Source organism: Mus caroli, unplaced genomic scaffold (assembly GCF_978045245.1).
Source record: "Mus caroli unplaced genomic scaffold, Mus_caroli_1 scaffold_4, whole genome shotgun sequence".
Classification (NCBI taxonomy): Eukaryota; Metazoa; Chordata; class Mammalia; order Rodentia; family Muridae; genus Mus; species Mus caroli.
In genome coordinates, this window is record NW_028227259.1 from 37,074,965 (window position 1) to 37,100,041 (window position 25,077).

The 25,077-nt window shown below is 43.4% G+C and overlaps 1 protein-coding gene and 1 pseudogene across 17 annotated transcripts in view; one reads left to right on the plus strand and one right to left on the minus strand.

Annotated features, from left to right (window-relative positions):
* The window catches only part of Add1 (adducin 1), a 61,612-nt gene that overhangs the window by 10,015 nt on the left and 26,520 nt on the right, over positions 1-25,077 (plus strand). For 16 of the 17 annotated variants that reach the window (XM_021161675.3, XM_021161676.3, XM_021161677.3 and 13 more), the window contains exons 2-3: positions 21,222-21,436; positions 23,917-24,079. In XM_021161675.3, coding sequence (XP_021017334.1) covers positions 21,242-21,436; positions 23,917-24,079 — 358 coding nt within the window. In that variant the 5' untranslated portion in view covers positions 21,222-21,241. Of the gene's footprint in view, positions 1-2,064; positions 2,169-21,221; positions 21,437-23,916; positions 24,080-25,077 lie in introns of all 17 variants that reach the window. The other variant, XM_029477219.2, reaches the window with a different exon arrangement.
* LOC110294082 (single-stranded DNA-binding protein, mitochondrial pseudogene) lies at positions 24,413-25,000 on the minus strand (annotated as a pseudogene).

Consider the following 25,077-nt stretch of genomic DNA (forward strand, 5'->3'; position numbering starts at 1 on the left):
AAGTCTGTTTAAGAGAGCTTTACTGTGTAGCATAGAACATTTGGCCTGGAACTCACAGAGATGGGCCTGCCTCACATGCTGAGGTTAGAGGCCTGTGCCATCACCCTGGTCGTTTTGATTTTAAAACTTTATTTCACAATTCCATACAAGTAAACAGTACATCTTGATCATATGCACCCCCAGTTTCTTATCCCACTTCCTCAAGAAAGCGCAGATTCCTTCCTCCCACTCTCCCCAGGCACCTCCAACACTTCCCTTCTCTTCATTTCCTCTCAGTTTTTGGAAATAACCTATGGGGTCCTGCTGGTTAGAATGCTGCCTGATCTTGTTGGCTTGATCTCATGGAGATTATCACAGCTGCAGTGAGTTGGTGGTGCCGTGGCTATGCCTCCTCCCAGTGACTGCATTTCCCAGCACTTCTCAGCCTACTGGCGGCTACATTCTTTCTGCCTGTCTGCAGTGTACCCCATAAGTGGAGTTGATAATGGACCACCAGTGAGTCTTTGTATTAACTGCTGAAAAGCTTTTCTGGCCAACGTAGAGGGCAACTTTAAATGTATGTGTATAAGCATAAGTAGAAGGCAGTTTGACAACATGTTTAACAAACAACAGTAATAGGTTGCTCCCTAGACCTGCGACCTCTCAGCCCCTGGGCTTTGAACAGTTTTACAGTACCAGGTGTGAGTTTCTTCCTGTGGATCAGGTCTCATATCCAATCCAAAAGCTGTTGGTTACCCCCATAGCATTCATGCCACAATGTTGTATCAGTGGGCACATCTTACTGGCAGGTTGGTATTGTAGCCAGCAAGGTTGGTTGAAGGGATACCATTGATGTTTTCTTGTCTTCTCCAACAGCCTGCATATCATCTTTTGGTACTGTGAAAGGTTGTCAGGGGGGGGGAAGGTTTCAGGTCCTTTCCAGTTTGAATTCTTTTATATCTTGTAACCAAAGTGTATCTTCAGCAATACCATCTTACCATGTGGTTCTTGTGGGCAACCAAGAGCGTTGACAGTAGGCTGTGTTTTTTATAGGGTCTCTTGGGCCTCCACGACTAAGAACTTTTAAGGAGGTATCCTGTACTTAGCTCTTTTTCTATCTCTGTCTTTCTCTGACAGGATCTCACTGGTGCCCCTGCCTGGTCTGGAACTTGGTTTGTAAATCAGGCTGTCCTTGATCTTAAAGAGATCTGTCTGCTTCTGCCCCCTTAATCCTGGGATTAAAAATGTATGCCACCACATCTGGTAAAAAAGTATAGAGATATATAAACATTTGGTCATCCCTCCTTAGTTAAACCACCTTAATGCCCTCCCTCATAGATACACCTAGAGTGTAATAGGTGATTCTAAACCCAGTCAGGTCAATAAGAAAGATCAGCCTCACTGTTACTAATGAGGGCTAATCCTGCCAGTCTACCAAACAGGAAAACTTGGGTTATACTCCCTGCTTCCTTCTCAGCATGTGTGATCCAAAGAGAAAGTGGCTTATACTGAACCCCAACCTGCTTTCTGTGTTGGAATGTTCTCCTGTAACAGATGTTTCCAGTATCAGACAGCTTGCCCTTCTTAATGTGCTGCTGGGGCTTCATTTTTAGCAGCCGTAGAAGCAGCTCAAGGTCCAAGAGCTGGGATTTTAAAGAGTAGCTGCACTTTGAAAGATCTTTATGTTCTCTGTTATCCTCTTGGAAAGTGCTTTCCATGTTTGTTGACTGGCTAACCTGTGTGGAGTTTTCAGGAGTGAGTTAGATGGAGCTCACTTAGGGACTTTGGGTATCTTTCCATGGAAGTTTAGAGCTTAGTTAATACATAGGGCAAGAAGGTGGTCCTCTCTGCCCAAAGGAAGGAGTTTAAGATATCTCTTGTAATAGTTATGTTGGCCAGTGAACAGAATTTATTGTTAATACAGTAATAGTATGTTGCAAATTTCATGTTGAGTCTTCAACAGTCTCTTGGTATTTTTATCATCCTTCCTTTTATTTGGAAAAACTGAGGTGCAGGTAGTGAGCTTGCCCAAGAGTATGCATCATATGTATCAGCCAAGCACTTTTGTTTTGTGTTTTGATACAGGGTCTCACTGTGTTATCCAGACCTCTTTGGAATTCTTTATGTAGTCCAGTTTGGCCTTAAACTTAATTTGCCCTGTGTCATCCTCTTACATGCTTGGGTTATAGGTATGTATCACTGTCCTATGATTTGAGCTTTGGTGATACCTAATTTTACATTCCATGTACGTCTCATCCGTTCCAGCAGGTGGAGGACTTGATGACGGTTTGCTCGAACACTACTCATAGAATGTCGGATTGCAGGTGGAGACTAGTTGGAACCAACTGGCATTAAACCAGCAGATGGTTGATAGAAGTTACAGAAAGAAGATGGAGACAGAGTGTTGTGTAGCTTAGTAAATGTCCTCGTTCTTGTCACTTTTGTGTATCTACCTGCTCTATGGTGCAATAGTTTGTATGTGTATATATGAGCAATGAATTCCAGTGGTGCATGAGTTTGCACACAGATGAGGAGGCCACGGGTCGAAGACAAGTGTCGTCCTCATCTTCCTCAGTTGCTTTCTGCCTTATTATTATTTATTTATTTTTTCGAGACAGGGTTTCTCTGTGTAGCCCTGGCTGTCCTGGAACTCACTCTGTAGACCAGGCTGGCCTCGAACTCAGAAATCCGCCTGCTTCTGCCTCCCAAGTGCTGGGATTAAAGGCGTGCGCCAACACGCCCGGCTTTCTGCCTTATTTTTTAAGACAGGTTCTCTCAACCTAGAGCTTGCCAGTTCAGACAGCAAGTCCCAGGGATCCACCTTTCTGCACTCACAGCTGTGGTTATAGATGTGCCTGCCCTGTGCTGGGCACCCACACTCAGGACTTCAGGCTTGTATGACAAGCACTTTACTGGCTGAGCTGTCTTACTAGTTCCTGTAGTCTAGCTTTGTATATGCTATTTTAACAAATTACTGGCTATGCCCATTATAAGGTCATTTAAAGATTTATTTTATTTTTGAAGTAGGATCTTTGTAACCTAAGTAGGCCTAGAACTGTTTGAATTTTCCTACCTTAGTTTTCCAGATGCCACCTCATTTGGGTTTAAGATCACTTATTGTGTAATATTTTCATCCTGTTTTATAATATCAAACCATCCCTATATATAGAATCAAATATATTAACTATTAATTGCACATTATATATAGTAGGAATATGTAGGTATATCTTGTGCTTGTATTGTATGTGGTTCTTGGGGAGACATATTTGGTAGGTTACACTGAATTCTATCCCTAGTCTTTTGTATTTACCAGCACAGATATTCTCACTTTAGGCTAGTGCTGTTGTTCCCCTAATGTGTTTTTAAACTGCAGAATGATCCCCTCTGTCAAATCTGTTTAGACTTCTTTATGCTAATGTGTGTAGTCAGCCCTAGCTTTCTGACTTAGCTGGTTCTTCTGCAGTTTTGTGGGTTCACTGTAGTACCCTGTGTACTTAGTTGTGGTACCTGTTGAGTCTAGAAGTGTCCTTTTCTTATTTCCCTCCCTCTGGGAGTTATACATGCTCTTGTCTCCAAATCTAGTCAGCTAGAGACAGAGAAAGCTGCTTTTGTTGTACACACTGGCTTTGGGGATTGACGTAACTCTTTGAAACATAAAACCCAGTGACAAGGATTTACAAAGCCTAGTTTCACACACAGATTTGTCTACTCGTGGTCTGGAATTCCTGTTGAGATGGTAAACTGAAATTCGGAACCTGTTTGTTAGTGTATGATGATCTGTCCCCAGTGCCTTTTGAATGATGTGTCAGGTTGTGATTGAAAGAATTGAAACAGTGACTTTCCTCAGTCGGCCGCTCCTAGAATCCAGAGTGTGCTGGACATTGTCAGTCCAGAATGCTAGACCAGGCAGTGTGCGTGTTCTTTAATGTGTACTTATTAAGGCCTTGTTATTGATTGTCTTATGAGTACGGCAGAGGGGTCAGACACACAAGTCTCTTGCCGCGTGGGGACTTGCATTCTAGTGAGGGAGATAGTGCATTTTTGACTTGTTACTAATAGTTAACTGCCTCTCTTACTGGGGGGGGGGGGAGACTAGAGGTTGAATTTAGGGTTTTGCTTTACCACTGAGCTTTTAACATCCCCACCCCCCCAACCCTGCCTAAAGAATTTTTTTTTTTTTTTGAGACAATGTCTTGTGATGTTGCTAAAGCTGATCTTAAAGTCTTTATCCTTCAGTGTCAGTCTTCCAAATGATGGGATTACCATCCTAAACCATTATAACCCAGCTTAAAACAGCTATTATAAAGATGTTTAATGTGGACTGGCAGGCTGGCCTAGTGTAAGGTACTTGCCATGTACGACAGGGGAGCTCAGTGCTTGGAACCCGAGGTGCAAGGAAAGAACAGACATCCAAAGGTTGTTCTCTCCTCCACACTTATAGGAAAATAGGCACGGATAGAACTGGAGAGACAGCTCATTGGTTAAGGGCACATACCACTCCCGGTTGGATTCCCAGCATCCATCTGTCACTGTAGCTCAGGGGTTCTACCTTCCTCATGCTGTGGTGACCCTAATCATAAAATGATTTTTGTTGCTGTTTCATAATTACAATTTGCTACTGTTATGAACTGTAATGTAAAAGTCTGTGTTTTCCAGTGGTCTTAGGTGATCCCTGTGAAAGGGAACCATTTGGAGTTCTACCCCAAAAGGGGGGCCCACAGGTTGAGAGCCACTATCTTTATGTCCAGGAGATCTACTGCCTCTGGCCTCTGTTGGTACCTGTGGTTCTGTGCATACATCCCTGTCCCCCATGGATTGTTGTTGTTGTTTTGAGACAGGGTTTCTCTGTATAGCCCTAACTGTCCTCTAACTCACTCTGTAGACCAGGCTGGCCTGGAACTCAGAGGATCCTCCTGCCTCTGTCTCCTGAGCGCCGGGATTAAAGGTGTACGCCACCACTGCCTGGCTGGAATTTATAAAATTTAAAGAAAATGGGTCAGGTGTAGTGACAAATACCTGTAATGCCAGTACTCGGGAGTCTTCGGCAGAAGGATCTGGAGTTTGATGCAGCCCTTGGCTGTGGAGTGAGATGATCTCAAACCAATCATAACCGGATAGAAAGGGAAGCAGGCGGGCAGGGGTAAACACCTGTTATCCTTGTGAGCACGGGAGAGGCAAGAGTCTGAAGTCAGGCTGGACAACAGAGACCTTACTAAAAGACATTTTAAAAAAGCTGGCCTTCACCGGGCAGTGGTGGCGCATGCCTTTAATCCCTGCACTTGGGAGACAGAGGCAGGCAGATTTCTGAGTTCGGGGCCAGTCTGGTCTACAGCATGAGCTCCAGAACAGCCAGGGCAACACAGAGAAATCCTGTTTTGAAAAAAAAAAAAAAAACCTAAAACAACCAACCAACCAACCAACCAACCAAAAAAACCAACAACACCATGATCAAGCCAGTTGGGGAGGAAAGGGTTAATTTGGCTTACACTTCTGTATCCCTGGGCAGGAGCTGATGCAGAGGCCATGTAGGGGTGCTGCTTACTGGCTTGCTTCTCTTTGCTTTCTCAGCCTGCTTTCTTATAGAACCCCGATCCACTATCCCAGGGATGGCAGCACTCACAACTCCATCCATAACTAATTAAGAAAATGCCCCCACAGGCTTGTCTGGAACCCAGTCTTATGGATGTTGCTTTTTCTTCATTGAGGTTCCCTCCTCTCAGATAACTTTCACTTGGGTCAAGATTATTCAGCACACAGCCCATCTCTCTCTTTTTCTCTCTCTTTCTCTCTCTCTCTCTCTCTCTCTCTCTCTCTCTCTCTCTCTCTCTTTCTCTCTCTGTTTTTTAGATTTATTTTATATATGTGAGTACACTATTGTTGTCTTCAGACATACCAGAAGAGAAGAGAGCATCAGATACCCTTACAGATGGTTGCTGGGAATTGAACTCAGAACCCCTGGAAGAGCAGCCAGTGCTTTTAACTGCTAAGTGATGTCTCCAACTCCCTCTATGGTTCTTTAAAATATGCTATTTTAGTTTTTTGAAATAGTCTCATGCAGTATAGTCCTTGGAATTACTATGTATTCCGGAATAGAGAACCAGAGAGTACAAATAGAGATGGGGCTGACAGGATTGTTAGGAAAGAGCAAGAGCTCAGGCCTCTGGGAAGAAAGGAGACAGCAAGGGAAGCTGCACAGAGTGGCTAGAGAGGTAGGAGGGAAGGCAGAAAGGATGCTGGGAGGCGGGGGTGGGAGGGTGAAAGGGGTCGGGGTGGTCAGGTGCTGTGAGGTGATCACGGAGGATGAAGGGGAGGAGTTATAAGTGAGTGGGTAGAGGAGGAATGAAGGTGGGTCTCAGAGGCTCAGAGCTTTTGGAACTTCGACCTCCACCCTTTTGTGGTGCCCTGAATTCTAATCAAGTCGGAGAGCTGCCTCCTTCGGAATTCCCTCTGATCCCTGCTGTGAAAGCGTTCTCAGTGCTTGTATTCCTAAGGTAGAGCCCTCAGTCAAGAGTTTAGCAGAGGAGTAAGAGACCACAAAAGGGCAGCCTCCAGAGTGGAAGGCAAAAGGGAGCCCTTCAGAGTAGAGAGCAGACCAGAGCCCCAGGGCTTTGGTTTAACCTTTGTACCCCTGAGGCGGCCCAGGGATTATTCCTGGAATAAGCAAAGGCTTTCTTAGGAGCCATCCTCATTCATTGTACAGTCTTAATTAATTAATTAATTTATTATATATGTAAGTACACTGTAGCTGTCTTTAGACACTCCAGAAGAGGGAGTCAGATCTCATTACAGATGGTTGTGAGCCACCATGTCATTGCTGGGATTTGAACTCCGGACCTTCAGAAGAGCAATCGGGTGCTCTTACCCACTGAGCCATCTCACCAGCCCAATTGCACAGTCTTAAATGCAAGAATAAGTTCCAAGATGGGACTGTTGGTCAAGCTGAGGTTTACTAGGACAGAGGGCTGCAGTGCTTGTGCTTTGCCTGCTCTGTAAAGAGGGGCTCACGGGAGAGGCTGCTTGGCTGTTTTCCAGAGCGGCTTTCTTCCTCTTACCTGGTAAGTTTGCCTGCCTCATCCTGTAACCACATTCTCCAGCATTTGGGGCACCTTGCTGTTTTAACCCTAACAATCCTACCCTCTGGCATTAATTTTCTATATAGAATGAAACAAGATGCTTAACTCTTTCATAGTTTATTTGCTCTTTTACCACAATGTAAGAGAAATGTATTAATCAAAAAGTCATAATGCACTTGACTAGTACATTCTCATACTCTGGAACAAGTTATTCTCACGGGTCTTTTGTTTGTCTGTCTGCCTAGAGGCTGTTCTGAACACAAGCCACCCGGCCATGGCCCCAGTCACCCAAGTCTGTGGGGCTTTCCTGAATGATCACCTATTCCTGGGCCTTGCCACCCCCTGCACCGCCAGGCCCTGCACAGAACATTCAGTTTCTGAATCTCTGTGAGTTACTCCCTGATCATCTACCTGCCTGGCTTCCTTTCAGAAAGATGCATTCCCTATTTTGGAGATTGAACCCTAGGCCTTGTGCATGGTTGCAGTGTCGTCCACCTCACACTCCCAATCCTTCAGAGATACTCAACAAAGGCAGAAGTGTTCTGTCTTGTTCGATCTTGTCACCCAAACACCTGCTCAGCTGGGCAGAGCCTAGTTCATAGTGGTGCCATCCAGTTAGTTCCTTAGCAAATGTTTGACAATGGAGTGGATGTGTCTGTGAGAAAAGTAGCTTAGCTTTTGATTCTGCTTAAGTCACATCTAAGAAGTGGCACAGGATCTGTCTCTTCTCTGTGACCTGATTGTAGACCCTTCCAGAGTTGGATTATGTCTGTTGCAGTGGCACCATTTTGGTGAGTGTTTGTTTGTTTGTTTGCTTGCTTGCTTGCTTTGTTTTTTTGAGACAGGGTTTCTCTCTGTGTGTGTAGCCCTGATTGTTCTGGAACTCTGCTGGCCTCGAACTCAGAGATTTGCCTGCTTCGGCCTCCTAAGTGCTGGGATTAAAGGCATATACCACCACCTATTGACCCTATTGATTTATTTTAGACGGGGGCTCACTGAAACCATGGCTTTATGGCCTGGAAGTCACTTTGTAGATCCGACTGGTTTCAAACTTGGGCACTCTGTCTCCCAAGTGGTTGGGCTACAGGTATGTACTACCTAGTCAATTCAGGGTTGCTCCCCCCCACCCCCGAGACAGGGTTTCTCTGTGTAGCCATGGCTGTCCTGGAACTCACTCTGTAGACCAGGCTGGCCTCAAACTCAAAAATCCGCCTGCCTCTGCCTCTGCTGGGATTAAAGGCGTGTGCCACCACGCCCAGCTCAGGTTTTCTACTTCTAAAGTGAAGAGACATATTTAATTAGTGTCTTCTGTAACAGAAAACCTACTCTTTCTTCTGCTCCCCGTTTTGCATGCTAAGTAAACACTCTGTCACTGAGCTACACCCTTGGGTTACATTTACAGTGAACAAAAATTTACTGGTTGATGGTTCGGGAAGAAGAAGCCCATTGGGTGAGGGCTGTCTCTCACCACCCCTTGTTGAAAGGCTGCTGAAGGGTGGGCCTGAACCCACTCCCACTATTCACAAATGAGGAGTCCTTACAGCCTAAGGCTGCACCTCAATGCACCTCCCAGCACCGTTGAAGGTTGTCTCCAATAGATAATTTTGGGAAGACGCACAGCACAGCAGTTTACTGGGATCTTTACAGCATTGAGTCATAGGGCACGTATGCCTCATGGCCTGTTGTTTGCTAATGCTTCAGTTTAATCTTATTCCACAATTTTTTTAATCTAGCGCCTCCTATGGACTAGACAATGAAAGCTCACTGTTAGGCTTAGAAGTGTGTGGATGTAGCCCATCTGTCCTCATCAGGAAGATGGGCTGTGTTCAATACCTATGACCTACAAGGCCAGCTGTGGTAAATGTCCTCCCTCACCTTGGCTGAGACCCTGCCTTGTATTCCTTGACACCAGTGTCTTCATTACTTTTTTTTTTTATTGCTGTGATAAAACACCATTACTAAGACAACTTATTAAAGGAAACATTTAATTTGGGAGTTCGTGATTCCAGAGGGTTAGAATTCATGGTGGGGAGCATGGCAATAGGCATTCAGGCATGTTCCTCCCCCAGCAACACACCTCTTCCTTTAACAAGGTACATCTCTCATCTTTCCCAGACAGTTCCAACAACGTGGGGCCAGGTATTCAAATAAGAGCTTGTGGAGGTCATTTCCATTCAGGTCCCCATACTCCAAATGGAGGTGTATCCTGGGTGTTATTCTTACATAGAACAGTCCTTGTAGGCTGGAGCTCCACTGCTTTTGGAGAGATGGAAATAATGCTGCTAAGTGGGGCTAATACAGATTCAGAAAATACTCAAGTTATAGGTGGCGCTTTTGTGGCATACATCTTTCATCTCAGCATTTGGATAGTGGATGCAGGGGGATCTCTTAGGTGTTCAAGGCCAGTTCATCTCTATATAGCAAGATCCAGGACAGCCATGGCTACAGTGTGAGGCTGTCTACAAACAAACAAACAAACAAACAGTAACAAACAAAACAAACCCAAATAGTTTTAATCAAGCAGTGTAGATTTCAAGAGAGAACTCATTAATTGTTCAGATACAAATGGAGACATTTTGAACAGGCACCAGGAAGGGTCATATTTTGTTTGGTATATTCTCTACTTAATTTGAAAATTCATCTAACATAGTATATTTACTTTAGGACAAGACACATTTTTGTTTGTTTATTTTGCTTTTTGGGTTTTTTTGTTTTTTGAGACAGGGTCTCACTATGTAGCCATGGCTAACATGGAACTTGCTCTGTAGACCAGCCTGGCCTCAAACTTGATGATATTCTGCTTCTGCCTCCCGAGCACTGGGATTCAAGGCATATACCACTGCCATAGTCTCTCACAAACTGCATTTTATTATTGTGAAATCAGGATAAGGCCACCCTGCTAAAACACCTCAGTCACAGGATATATTTTTAGTGCCCGTATAGTATGTAAAAGCCTGAAACAAGTGAGGAAGTCATGATGGCTCAGCAGAGAAGGGCTTGCAGTGCGTGGATGGCGACTTGGGTGGGATCCCTGGACCTCACATAAGGTAGAAAGGATGACGGACTCTATACAGTACTGTGGCTCTCTCCGCATCTGCTGATGTCAGTATAGCACAGTGTCTTTGTTTGTTATACACTTGCTCTGATGACTATTATTTTATTGTCTTAAGTGGTATTTTATTTTTAAATTCCTTTTATAAATTAACTTTAAATTGTATATATAATACTTACACACTTGCCCCCTGTCTGCTCAGCTCCTTACACTTCTGTCATTTTTAATTTCTTGCGGATTTTCTCATTTATGCAAATATAAATGAGTTTTTACTTACCCCTCACATGTACCATCTATATTGTTTTCTGTATCTTTCTTTTTTCATTTAACAATACATCCTTATTTTGTGAAGACACCTGTACATTTATAGTTACTTGGTAGCATAAAGACTTAAACCTCTAATAGCCTGTGTGGTGACTTTTCAAAGAACATACTTTTGACAGTTTCACTTAAGCTTATGTTTGTGATTTTAAATGCTTCCTGCCTAGATCACATGAGGAACCCTGTCTCTGTTCTCAGGCTTCAGAGCCAACACAGCAGCACACACAGCCTTTGCGTGTGCAGAATACTGAGCCATACTCCCAACATTCAGTCTTGGGCTCTTCTCAGTCCTTCAAGTCCTAGCTTTTACTTCAGAGCTTTCTTTTGTCTTATTCTTCACAACTAATTACTTCACAGTGCGGAACATTCAGACCTTTGATTCTGGGGGAAGGGGGGAGCGCTTCTTTACCTGTATTCTTGCCAGACTTCCCCACTTAGCCCTCCCCTCAGAAAAATAATTAAAAGGACAGACCAAATTTTTACTTAGCAACCTTCCCTCCTGGAATGCCCTTCAGAAAGTGTTTGGGAGTGGGGTGCAGTTCAGCAGAGGCGTATTGGCTGATTACCCTTGAAGACCTGTGGTGTTTGATTCTCAGCACCAAAGGGAAAGGAACGAGGCAGGGCAAATTTTGTTTCAGGAAACAGTGCATTTTGAAAGATTTTTATTTTTTATTTTTTTTTTGTTGTTGTTGTTTTTTTCGAGACAGGGTTTCTTTGTATAGCCCTGGCTGTCCTGGAACTCACTCTGTAGACCAGGCTGGCCTCGATCTCAGAAATCCGCCTGCCTCTGCCTCCCAAGTGCTGGGATTAAAGGCGTGTGCCACCACGCCCGGCCTTGAAAGATTTTTATAATGTCAGCAAAACTATTACAGTAGTTGAAAAAGCCTGGTGTGGTAGGGTGGGCCTTTTATTTATTTATTTTTTAAATTTTTTATTAGATATTTTCTTCATTTACATTTCAAATGGTATCCTGAAAGTCCCCTATACCCTCCCCCTGCTCTGCTCCCCTACCCACCCACTCCCACTTCTTGGCCCTGGTACTGGGTCAAGTTATATAAAGTTTGCAAGACCAAGGGGTCTTTCTTCCCCATGATGGCCGACTAGGCCATCTTCTGCTACATATGCAGCTAGAGACACAAGTTCTTGGGGTACTGGTTAGTTCATATTGTTGTTCCACTTACCGGGTTGCAGACCCCTTCGGCTCCTTGGGTACTTTCGCTAGCTCCTCCACTGGGGGCCCTGTGTTCCATAGAGTGGGCCTTTTATCCTAGCACTTTGGAGAGAGTGGCAGACAGATCTCTGAGTTCCAGGCCAGCCAGAGCTAAATGATGAAAACCTGTCTTTTTAAAAAAAAAAAAAAAAAAAAAAGCCAGGCGATGGTGGCACAAGGCCTTTAATTCCAGCACTAGCACTCAGGTGGGTCTCTATGAGTTCGAGGCCAGCCTGGTCTACAGAGAGAGTTCCAGGACAGCCAGGGCTACACAGAGAAGCCCTGTCTGCCCCCAACCCCCAATTACAGTAGTTGAATCCAGTGAAGAAGCAAAAATAGGAAAGGCAGTTGGCACTGTTGCAGTATAATGTTAAATTCTGACTTTTTTTCCTCTAATATTTTTTTTTTTTTAAATATGTGTATGGTCTCTGTACCACGTCCAGGCACGTGATCCCTGGATCTGGGCTTAGCAGTGGTTGTGAGCCTCCCAACTGCTGGGAATGCAGGCCTCATCTCCAGCCCCATCAACTGGTGCAGGGAAGGCGTTGAACAGTGTCTGGCCTCAAACTCACTGGAGTCTTGCTTCTACTTTCTGAGTGCTGAGGTCACAGGAATGCATCACCATGCTTGCTGTTTCAGCCACCAGGGACCCTCATGGTGCTTGGCTCAGAATATGAGACTTGGTATAGTCGCTGGTGAAGATGCTCATTAGACACTAGTCTAGACTTCTCTCATATTCTCCTAGAATAGACTGCTCTCTTTTTTGTAGAATTATCTTCTGTGTTTCTTTCCCTCCCTTCCTCCCTCCCTCGCATCATCATCATCATTTTATTTTTTTAACTATGTAGCTCAGGTTGGCCTTGAACTCTTTTTTTTAAAGATACTTTATTTATTTTATGTATATGAGTACACACTGTAGCTGTTCAGTTGGTTGTGAGCCTTCATCTGGTTGTTGGGAACTGAATTTAGGACCTCTGCTCGCTGTGCCCCACTCACTCAGTCCCTGTTCGCTCCAGCCCAAAGATTTATTCTTTAAATAAATAAGAACACTGTAGCTGTGGCATCAGATCTCATTGCGGGTGGTTGTGAGCCACCATGTGATGAACTCAGAACCTTTGGAAGAGCAGTCAGTGCGTTTACCCGCTGAGCCATCTCACCAGTCCCTGGCCTTGAACTCTTGATCCTTTTGTCTGAGTCACTGGAATGAGTGGAATTTCTTAAAACCTTCTGTTTTAGAACATTTGGATTGATATGTACTCATGGCCATGTGAAGGTAATGGATATCAACTTCAGTGGAATTAAAACAAAAGAAACAGAACAAAGTCCCTTTATGTACTTCTGACTGTCCTGGAACACTACTGTATGTAGACCAGGCTGACCTTGAACACGAAGATCTGCCTGCCTCTGCCTCCTGAGTGCTGGGATTAAAGAAATGCATCACTGCTCCTGCCTAAATTAATTAATTAACTATATATTCTGTCTTTTTGAGACAGGGTTTCTCTGTGTATCTTTGGCTATCCTGGGACTTACTCTGTTGACAAGGCTGGCTTCAAACTCAAAGAGACCTGGCTGCCTCTGTCTCTAAGAGCTAGGATTAAAGGCGTTTTTTGTTTTTTGTTTTTTTTTTAAAGAAAATTTGGTAAAAAGTAGTGATGTGAAATAATTTTTGTACCTCCTTAAACCTCATTGTCTAGCTACCTTCTCGCAGGCAGCAATGGCTCATGCCTCTAATTTCAGCATCCAAGAGTCAGAGTCAGGCCTTGAGTTTGAGGCCATCCTGGTCTATAAAGCACATTCCAGGACAGCCAAGGCTACACAAAGAAACCCTCTTTTGAAAATCCACCCCCCAAACAAACAAACAAAAAACAAAACAAAACAAAACAAAAACCCCAAACAGTTATTTTCGTAGTCCCAGGAAGTGGAGAGATGTTGCTGAACCAGACAGAAAGCCCTGCAGTGTATGTGCTTGCACTTCCTGCATTTGAATCTGGCTGCCTGGGCCTCAGTACAGTGGATGAGCATGGCATTTGGAATTAGTGCTCTTGAGTCAGTCCTGAGTTCAGTGATTTGTTATTGAGTCCTCTGACAAAAGTTAGTGTGTGGCATGCCCGGGAAGGTGATTCAGCAGGACCTGGGTTTGATTCTCAGATCCATCCACATGGTGGCTCACAGTCACCTGTGACTCCAGCTCCAGGGGATCCAGTGCCCTCTTCTGGACTCCAAAGGCACTAGGCACATACATGGTGCACAGACATATATGCAGACAAACATTCATACACATAGAAACCTCAGGGTGTTTTTCCATCTGTAAATAGAGACACCTCACAGGGGCGCTGGACTTAACTGTGGTGGTTTTCTGGTGCTGGACCTGCAGAATTTGTGCGCAGGTCACTCTTTGGGATCTCTTGTGTTTCTCCTTTTATTCTTTGCTGGGCTTAAGGAAAATTTGGGGACTGGGGTTGAAGGGTGAGGTCTGTGCCTCTGACATAGATACAGGCTTTTAGCATCATTCTGGCCTGTGGCCGAGAGTCTGTGTCAGCTGCCAGAAGGCAGGATGGTGGGCGAGAGGTGAGGAGTGCTTACTTCCATACCGACCCTGATTGTCAAGGGTTTGGTTTTTTTTTTTTAATTTTTAATATTTTTTTATTACGTATTTTCCTCAATTACATTTCCAATGCTATCCCAAAAGCCCCCCCATACCCCCCTACTTCCCTACCCACCCATTCCCATTCTTTTGGCCCTGGCGTTCCCCTGTACTGGGGCATATAAAGTTTGCAAGTCCAATGGACCTCTCTTTCCAGTGATGGCCGACTAGACCATCTTTTGATACATATGCAGCTAGAGTCAAGAGCTCTGGGGTACTGGTTATTCATCATGTTGTTCCCCCTATAGGGTTGCAGATCCCTTTAGCTCCTTGGGTACTTTCTCTAAATCCTCCATTGGGGGCCCTGTGATCCATCCAATAGCTGACTGTGAGCATCCACTTCTGTGTTTGCTAGGCCCCGGCATAGTCTCACAAGAGACTTGGTTTTTTACTTAACTACATTTTCAATGGCAAGCAGTAGCTGTCATCTCAGTAACACATTGCAGAATTGGTTGATGGTGTAATTAAAGCAACAGAGCAATATAATTATATATAAAAAATAAAATGTAGGTTATGCATTTACCGTGGCCATCAAATAAAGCATTTTGTTTTTTGTTTTTGTTTTTTATTTTTTTGTTTTTCGAGACAGGGTTTCTCTGTATAGTTCTGGCTGTCCTGGAACTCACTTTGCAGACCAGGCTGGCCTTGAACTCAGAAATCTGCCTGCCTCTGCCTCCCGAGTGCTGGGATTAAAGGCGTGTGCCACCACCACCCAGCAAATAAACCATTTTGAATGAGAAATGAAAAATAATATGTAGAAAATTTAAGCTAGGAAGCTGTTAATTCATTTATCATAAGGGATCATAGGGCCTACACAAGTAATCCGTTCCTGGAATGTATTGCTTTTATTTCTAATTTGTATTTTTGTAGTCTGTTTTCTCACTTGAGCTTTCTTGAAATAGGACTGTGAGCAGTGTGCATTGTTGGAAGGAAGGAATTCTGGAGCCAGACCACCTGAGTTTAGACCAACCGTGTACAGGGAAGGATGAGTTCATACATGTCAAATGTATCAGGGTGTGGTACGTGGTCATCAGTGTTAATTTAGAAGGATCTTCTGAGCAGTTTTCATCAGTAAGAGAATATCTAGAAATGATCCAATCAGATTAATAAAGAGTTTTATTGAACTCAGGTTCTTAGCAGCCTGAGGATTTTAAGAACCTCCAGTGAGTGATTCTTTCTTTCTTTCTTTCTTTCTTTCTTTCTTTCTTTCTTTCTTTCTTTCTTTCTTTCTTTCTTTCTTTCTTTCTTTCTTTCTGTGTAATGGAGAATTGCATTGCTAGAAAGGAATACAAATCTTGAGATATTGTAGCTTATCATTTTGTTTGGTGGAAGCAATTTGTGCTTGCTTACTTCAGTAGATAATAGGGATTCCCATTTATTGATTGGCAGCATCTCTTTGAGCAAACCTCTCCATGTTTTTGTGTTTCTCAGAGTCATTAATTTGCCTAGGTCTCCTGAGCTGTGCCATCTAAGGTTCTAGGTGGGTTCTCACCACGTTGCACGATTTTAGCCCTTTGCTTGGGTAGTGTCAGTCCTGGTTCCTCCAAGATTGTTTAAAATCTTGACATCCATTCCAGCAGAGGCCCCACCTTCCAGGTGATTATGTTTTAAGATGCAGCTGTAATTTGAATGCAGAGGAGCCCTCATAGATCCCTTTTCCAAGTAAAGTTTGTTGTGGGTTAGAGAAATGGCTTATTGTTTAAGAGCACACGACCCAGTTTGGTTCCCAGTACCCACATCGTGACTTATAACCATTTGTAACTCCAGTGGATCTGGAGCCCTCTTCTGACTTCCATGGGCATCAGGCATGCACAAGGTGCACACTTATACATGCAGACAAAATACATACACATAAAGTTGGTTTTTTTTTTCGAGGTAAGCTTTCTCTATGTAGCCCTGGCTGTCCTGGAACTTGCTTTGTAGACCAGGCTGGCTTTGAACTTACAGAGATCTGCCTGCCTCTGCCTTCCAAGTGCTGGCATTAGAGGTGTGTGTCACCTTTTACCTTCTGGTCAAAATAAATAAATCTTAAAAAAAGAAAAAAATCCCATTGTCCCTTGTAGCAGCATTCACTGAAGAACAAAGTCTTGTTTTGTTTTTCTTTTTTTTTTTTCTTGTTTTTTTTTGAGACAAGGTTTCTCTGTGTGACCCTGGCTGTCCTGGAACTTGCTCTGTAGACCAGGCTGGCCTTGAACTCAGAGATCTACCTGTCTTTGCTGGGATTAAAAGTGTGAGCCACCACCTGACCAAGAACAAAGTCTTAATTGAGGCCTTGGTGTATATGAAATGCTTTCCTAGTGTTCATTTAAAAAATTACCTATGGAGCAGAAGGGCAAAAGCTTGCTTGATCTTGATTTTCAGTACGAATACAGACCGTGAAAGCGGGGCCTCACGATCCTCTGATTTAATTAAAAAAAAAATAAAAATAAAAAATTACCTAGAAATGTATTTCCTCTGTTCTTCCCTGGGCCATACATAGACTGTTAAGCAGCAAGCATTTTTACAGAGGCTCTGGCCTTGTTGGAAGGTTGCTACAAGGGAAGTAAGAGTAACATGCTTTGTACAGGAGACCTTGAGCCAGGCTACACAGAATTTCCACCTGAAATGTTTAGGAGGGAGAGAAGAATCCATCTAATTCATGAACATCTCATGGAGGATATTCATATGTAGTAGCACAGGACTGTAATCTTGGTACTTGGGATGTGGTGATGGGAAAATGGTGAATATGAGGCCAGCCTGGGTTACATAGCAAGACCCTGCTTCAGAAAACCAAAACAGCAAAATGCATTGAGCACCTGCTGGATGCTTGACAGCTTGCTCCCTTACTGTGCTATCCCTTTTCTTTAGAGCCCCTCACCAGGTGGCAAACATTTCCTCTGTGAGCCTCTGCTGTTGATCCCTCTCTATAACTTATGGGGTGTATAACAAAGTACTGTAACCAGGGGGCTGGTCCACGGCAGTGAACCACCTCACAGTTCTGGGGGCTGGAGGATCAAGGTGCGTGGGATTGATGGGGTCTCAGGCTGTGAGGGAATAGTCACCCCAGACCCTCCTCTGCTCTTGGATTGCTGGAGGTTGCTAGTGTCCTTAGCATCACCCCGACTTCTGCCTTTATCTTCCCATGGCGGTCTACATGTGGTGTGTCTGTGTACAAGTTTCCTCTATATAGACACTAGTCATGTTGAATTAGGGCCACCTTCTCCAGTATGACCTCTTTTTTTTTTTTTTTTTTTTTTTCAAGACAGGGTTTCTCTGTATAGCCCTGGCTGTCCTGGAACTCACTTTGTAGACCAGGCTGGCCTCGAACTCAGAAATCTGCCTGCCTCTGCCTCCCGAGTGCTGGGATTAAAGGCGTGTGCCACCACTGCCCGGCCTGTCTTGGCTTTTGAGCGAGGATCTTACTATATAGTTCTGCCTAGTCTTGAACTTGAGACACTCCTGCCTTAGCCTTCCTCTTGCTAGGGTTACAGGTATGAGCTACCATGGTGAGAAACAATGCATTTTAAACAAACACATTGATACTTGTGGAACTCTGCCAGGAGTACATTTTCTTCTTCCCCTTGCTCCCTCTCCCCCTCTCTCCCTCTCTCCCTCTCTCTGTGATTAGACAGCTTATGGAAATCATTGTGCCTCTTTTGCCCTGTGGATAGTGGGGATCAAACTCAGGTTGTCAGGCTTAGTGGCAAACACTTACCTGCTGGACCAGCATCTTGCTAGCCAAGAGAATTTTTTCTATTATTGATATTAACCAAAATTCCATATGTTTATTTATAGGTATTACTTGGGCTTTAATCTGCTGGCCCCATTTACGGGACTACCAGCTCCTGGAGGTTACTTTATTTGATTTGTTTGAGTGTTTTCCTGTATGTATGTAGATGCACTAGATTCAAGCTCAGTGCTCTTGGAAATCAGAACAGGTCACCAGATCCCCTGCAACTGAATTTAATGGATGGTTTCGGTTCTGGGAACTGAACTTGGATCCTCTGTTAAGAGCAGCAAGTGCTCTTAAGAACCGAGCCATCTCTCCAGTCTGAAGACCTTTTACTAAGGTTATTTTATTTTTTATATGTATATGTACCACATATGTTTAGTGCTTTTGGAGGCCAGAAAAGAGTCAGATACGCTGTAACTGGAGTTATAGATGGTTGTGAATTGCCACATGTAGGCTGGGAACCAAACCTAGGTACTTAGGAGAGCAGCCAATACTTTAACCTAGTCATCTTTTAACCTAGTCATCTTTCCAGCCTCATACCTACCCTAGCTTTTCAGCCCACAGTGAACACTGCTGAGCCGTCTCTCTAGCAACAAGACTTTAAAAACAATTAGTAAGTCTTTGAGAATTTCATCAAATCTATTTTGATTTTACTTACCCCACTGTGCCTCCTCTCACTCCTCCAGACCTATCCCTGCCTGCCACAGCTTAGTGTCCTTTTGATTTGCTTGGTTTGGTTTTTAATAACCTACTGGATCTACTTCGTCCTGTTCACATTCCTGGGCGTGGACCATCCATTGGATTCCTTCAGGTTATCCTCTGAATTCCTACACCCTGCCCTTCTCCCAATAGATAAATATTTTTTAATGTTTTATTTTATTTTTTGATTTAAAAAAAAAGGCAGATAGTACCTCAAAAAGGACATCCAAGGCTGATCTCTGGCTTCCATATGCTCTGCCCACACAAGTGTGCCCTTCCCCCATATGCACATACACAAAATTAAGAATAGGAAAAAAAAAATCAACTCTCTGGTTTTTGCCCTGTTTACTGCTGTAGCTGGCAGTGGGGCCTGGGAGGATGGAGCCGATAAGTGAGGCCGACTAAAGTCTCATGCAGTAGCCAGTAGACATTTAGAGCATTGGACAGTTTATCCTCTGAGGGTAAGAGGTGTCAGTAAAGTCTGCAATCACAAGGCAAAGTTGCAAGAGGCAAAAATGTTTTTCCAAAGAACTTTGCAGTTTACAATAAATAGCCAGTTGTAATGCATAATCTAAACAAATTTCTGTCCGCTCACTACACCTGGGAGGGGCATGAAAGCACATTCCAAGAACAATTCCTTGTTTCTGAAGAAACTAAGGTCACAGCACTCTTGTCTTAGTTTCTTGTAGATTTCTCACAAACACTCAGAAATCTCACATGATTCCATTCTTCCCTGTTCTAACACTACCCTAACTTATTCTTTTCTTTTTTCTTTTTTCTCTTTTCTAGACAGGGGTGGCCATTGTGGTTGCTAGACATTGTAGAATTGGTCCAGCTATCTTCGTGTCCTATGGTTCTTTTCCCTTGAGGAGGAGAGCAGAGTGCTCTGGTCCAGTGCCGATGGAGCCTTTGAGGCCCAGGGATTTTTTTTTCAAGCCCTAAAAGCATCTAACAGGAGGATGAGAGATTCTCATGTTTTGAAAAAGAGCCACAGAACATAAATTTTTGTTGCAGAACTTTATTCATTGTTTGACTTTAAAATTACACCTACACTTGCTGGGGGTGGTGGTGATGTGCATACCTTTAATTCCAGCACTCAGGAGGCAGAGGCAGCAGGATTGCTATGAGTTCGAAGTCACCCTGAATTATAGTGAGACCTAGTCTTTAAAAATAAAACATAGTGTCCATAAAATGGCTCAGCAGGTAAAGGTGATTGCTGTGAATCTGAAATACTGGTGATCTGGAGCTTTTGATAGAAAGAGAAAACTGTCTTCTAGAAGTTTTCTTCTTCCATGTATGCCTTCCTGTGTGGCTAGGCATGTGCATGTATGCACACTCACTCTTATGATAGTCATTACGAAGGTCAGTACCAGACCGTATTAAGTCTGTGGTAGTTAAAGGCCAGTCTTCTCATCTATGACCTTCCCATCTTTCTCTTTTAAAGCGCCTATGTGGTTGTGTGAGTGTGCCTGGGTCCCTGAGAAGTCAGAAGAGGGAGCTGACACTAGTAACTAGTTTTTAGCTGCACAGTGTGGCTCTGGGAACAAATCTTGGGTACATGGGAAGAGCTCTCTACCTGCTGAACTGTCTCACGCCTCAGTTTCCGGGCTCTCGAGGGGCACTGTTACCTGTGTCTCATGGGTTTGCCATGGCTGCACTTGTCATCTTTGTCATGTCAGTTCCGAGAGTTTAGGAACCAAACAAAGCTCTTGAGCTACATTGCTTTGGTTTGAATCTCAGTCCTCATGTTTTTCCCACTGAATTAATTTTTTGTTTGTTTTGAGACACAGTCTTATGTAGTCAGACTGGCTTGGAACTCACTAGATAGCCACGATGACTTTGATTCTGGATCCTCTTGTACATCTCAAGCACACTTGGGGGTCAGAGGCAGCCGGATCTGTGTGTGTTTGAGACTGGCCTGGTCTACAGAGTGAGTTCCAGGACAGCCAGGGCTACATGGAGGAACCCTGTCTCGGGGGAAAATACTGCTGGGATTGTAGCCATGATTATAGCCAGATGTCTTCTTATCTTTAAAAATGAGGAAGGGTGCTGGAGTGATGTGGTGATGCAGTTTGAATCCAAGTACTCCAGAGCAAACCTGGTCTACAGAGTGAGCTCCAGGACAGCCAGGGATACATAGAAAGACTATCGCAAAAACACACACACAAACAAAGCAAAGCAAAAGGAAAAAAAAAAAAGATTTTGCTTTAACATTTCTAACGTCTGTCAATGTAGGATAAATGTAAGTGTTAATTATCATATAGTCAAGTTTAAATTTTTTTTTGCATTTGTCAGAGGACATACACAATAGCATTGTTAGGTTGTTCTATGCTCTAATAAACAATGGCTAGAACAAAATACAGCATTGACTAGTGGGGAGGGAACGACTGACCGGTCATGTGCTCCGGAACTATGAAGGAGCCAGCATATCTCCACATAGAAGTGTGCACTTCTCAGGCCGATGTTCTCATAATGAAATCCTAATGGGCATTGATTTGAACACAAAAATGTCTTTTATTTTCATTCTGTAGGACCCTAGGAAAATTGTGCAATGAATGGTGACACTCGGGCCGCAGTGGTGACCTCACCACCTCCAACCACAGCCCCTCACAAGGAGAGGTATTTTGACAGAGTCGATGAGAACAACCCAGAATATTTGCGGGAGAGGAACATGGCACCAGACCTTCGTCAGGACTTCAATATGATGGAGCAGAAGAAGAGAGTGTCTATGATTCTACAGAGTCCTGTAAGGAAAACTTTGTCCAGAACAAGTTTGGCCAGCTTCCTTGTGATTCCTGCGCTCTTCGGCCTGTTGTTTGAAAGGCATAGTCAGTTCTCATCACTCAGCGCATCAGTGGTCATGTTTATAGAAACTTGTTGAAAAATTCTGTTTGGTTTGTGTTAGCAGACATAATTAGAAGATTTTTATAATTATAAAGGGTAGATATTAATTTCTACTTTGAACTGTCTTCACTGTTGGTCCAAAGTGTTTTTATAAACTCTTTGTAATTGTATATCGTAACAATGTAAAATCCACAGTTTTCTTCAAAATACAGGTCAAACATCCCTATTTCAGAAATCCAAGACAAATATTTTAAGCATTACCATGTTGGTTAAAACATTTGGATTTGACAACATTTGAGATGTTTGTATGATCAACTGATAAAGCCTGTGCAAATACTCCAAAATCTGAAATAATTCTTGTTCCAACCCTAAATATTTTGAATAATGGACACTCATCGTGGCCTTCACTTGTTCTTGGTCACAGCTAAGCTAATAAATCGCACCTGACTGTTAGAGTCAGCACTAAGGGCCACAGTCGTACCTGGCGAGTGTCTTCTGGATGACACGTAATTACAGAAGCCTTGTCCTGGCAGCTTGTTCCTGTTGGTTATGTTACCCTGTTGTGCTGCAGTTCCCCCTTCCTTCCTTCTGATCTGGTTTTGCTTTGTTCTGTTAGTATTTTTGGAAGGTGTCATTGACTTTTAAAAAACGATACTGTCTCATATGCTATGAGGACATATGGATTTGAACTGGGGACTTACCAGTAAGCAAGAGTTGTAAAACTAGCAGAAGGGAAGAAAAGAAGTATTTGAGATTACTAAGATTTGCCACTTGAATGGTAGAAATAGAATAATGATTACTGGATCTAAGCTTAATGAAGGACACTGGGCTACCGAGAAGGTGAGGAGGAGCCGTGGGGAGTATTAGAACCACAGTGGAGTGGAGCAAAGGGTGCTGTGCATACTAGCAGGTCTGAGAGTCCACTTGTGGCTTTGTGTTGGTCTAGAGCTTGACTGCAGAAGTGAGAGGCAGAGGAATAGAGAGCACAGGAGAAAGGTCTAGCTCAGAAAGGTTGGAGTGTAGATGCTGAACCGTCAGGGTTTGTTACCACAGCAGCACACAGGAGCCTTGGGCAGTTACTGCAGGCTGGAGGTAAAACCCAGGTAACCATGTAGGTATCTCAAGGCCCTCACTCACCGCTAAGCCAGCTCCGTGCCAGCCGCCCATCAATGCTTCCTGAAATGCTGATAGTGTGGGAAACCCCCATGACCTGCTCTTTCCTTGCTGCGTCTTTGAGTTCCTTGATGGTATGGATTGTCTCACCTATGTCAGTCTTTAGTGCCTCACACAGGGTCTGTGGTAGCACATTTGAAGTGGATTCCCCATAGATATGTTTGTATATTTGGAAAGCATGGAAACGGATTATTTGCCTTTTCAGATTGAGGATTCATGAGGACAGGAAGCCTTTTAAACTGAAACATAAGCATGTTAGTGTGTTCAGCTGTTTGTTTGTTTGTTTTTTTTTTTAAAGTAGTTCCTTTAGTCCAAGCTGGGTTTGAGCTTGCAGCCGTGGTGACCAGTACCCCGTGACGTTCAGTGGAGGGCAGCTTATTGAGTCTTTGGGCAGTGTTTTTATATGTACCCCATGCATTACACATTGATGACAAGGACAGATCCATAGCTGTGCTTTGCCGAGTTACTGCTTTCATCCTTGTTTTCCCTCCTTCACTGACTGACAGAGCGATGGACACCGACTTTTCACGAAGAGGTGGACCTTGGCTTTGCAGAAGGCTCTTAGCCAAATGACTAGCAGTCATACATTTGTTGTCACACACGTCTGAGAGATAGGTGTTCTAGAGAGCTCTTTGTTTCAGTATGTTTTCATATTAAGCCATGAAAACTACATTTAAGTTTAATTTGGAATCACTGAATACTTACAGTTAGATGGATCATCCAGTGAATTCATGTTTTCATCTGAGGTATCATTTCTTATAAAGACTGACTATATTACCTTTTTACTCAAAAACATATCAAGAACAGTTTTATGCCATTTGATTTTAAGCTTTTCCTGTTAAATGCATCTGTGGAATTCCCAGCATGTTGAATCAGCTTTTTAATTTCTGAAATGTGGCCTACTTTTTAAAAATCCGTGATGCCGAGATTAATTACCTTATGAATAAGTCCTTAAATGCATTCCTCATATTTCCTTAAAATAGATTTCCATTAGTGGAATCCTGTTCTAAGTTTTAAGCTTTTATTATATTAAATTACTTATAAAAAGGAATATATCAGTTCATATTCTCAGAAGTGAGATGATCAGGCCACTGTTTGCTGCTCCAGCACTAGATGAAAACAGACATTTATCTGATGGCTCCACACTCACTCTAATAAAATAATAGCACGCCCAGTAGAAAGTGTGTGACATCTTAATATGTGTTGTAGGCCTTCTGTGAAGAGCTGGAGTCTATGATACAGGAACAGTTTAAGAAGGGCAAGAACCCTACAGGCCTGCTGGCATTGCAGCAGATTGCAGATTTCATGACGGCGAGTGTACCAAATGTCTACCCAGCAGCTCCTCAAGGAGGAATGGCCGCCCTGAACATGAGTGAGTAGTTCTTGGCTTTGTCTGTGGTCTGTACCCTTCATATAAGGTTCTGAAGTGTTCTCATGTGAGCCGCATGAGTATGTGCATGTGCACTGGACGGTCTACAGAATTGAGGGGCTGGGTTTTTGGGAGGGTGGGTAGAGGGATTGAGACAGAGTTTCTCTGTGTAGCCCTGGCTGTCCTGGAACTTCATTCGTAGAGCAGAGATTCGTCTGCTTCTGCCTCTCAAGTGCTGGGATTAAAGGCGTGCGCCATCATCATCCGGTAAATAAAACTATAGAGTGCGCATGATTTGGAAAGTACCCAACAGTGATCAAGGAATTATCATCAGTTCTATGCTTTTTCTTCTATCCGATTACTCAGAACTACGTTACCAGCGATGATTGCTGTTGCTGCCTCATTTTTATCCACCACAGTCCACCTTTCCTTACACAATCCTTGAGCCCCCCCTTTTCACGTGCCGATCGATATGCCACATGTCTGAGGCCTGATCAGAACACTGATAACTCTCTGCCATGTTGTCTTGTGACAGATGTCACCTATGTGGTTCACTTCACTGTCCCTGATCACCACAACTCATTTGTTGCTAGAGAAATTATCATTACTGGGTTTGTCTTTGTCCCTGCCTCCTGACTTGGTCCTGACCTACTCACTGACGTAACGGAACACGATTCAGAGATCTTTCAAGAACCAAACTGCCGGCTCTTTCAGATTCATATAACACTGATATGAATACCTGTAAGACAAACTCTTCAAAATATGGCTTTGGTTTTTCTTACAGTCTAGTCTTTAGTCTTCTCCTGCCATGACAGTCCCCAACCAGAAGCTGTACATATGCTTCTAATCTATTTTTTACTGCGTCTCACAAATTTCACTACAGTTTTGTTATCTATAGCTATATATTCATGCCAGAGAGAACATTGTCTTTCTGTCATTGAAATTTCTGAAATTTTATGGTTTGATATGGACAAAAAATAGGACTGTGGTAATTGATTTAA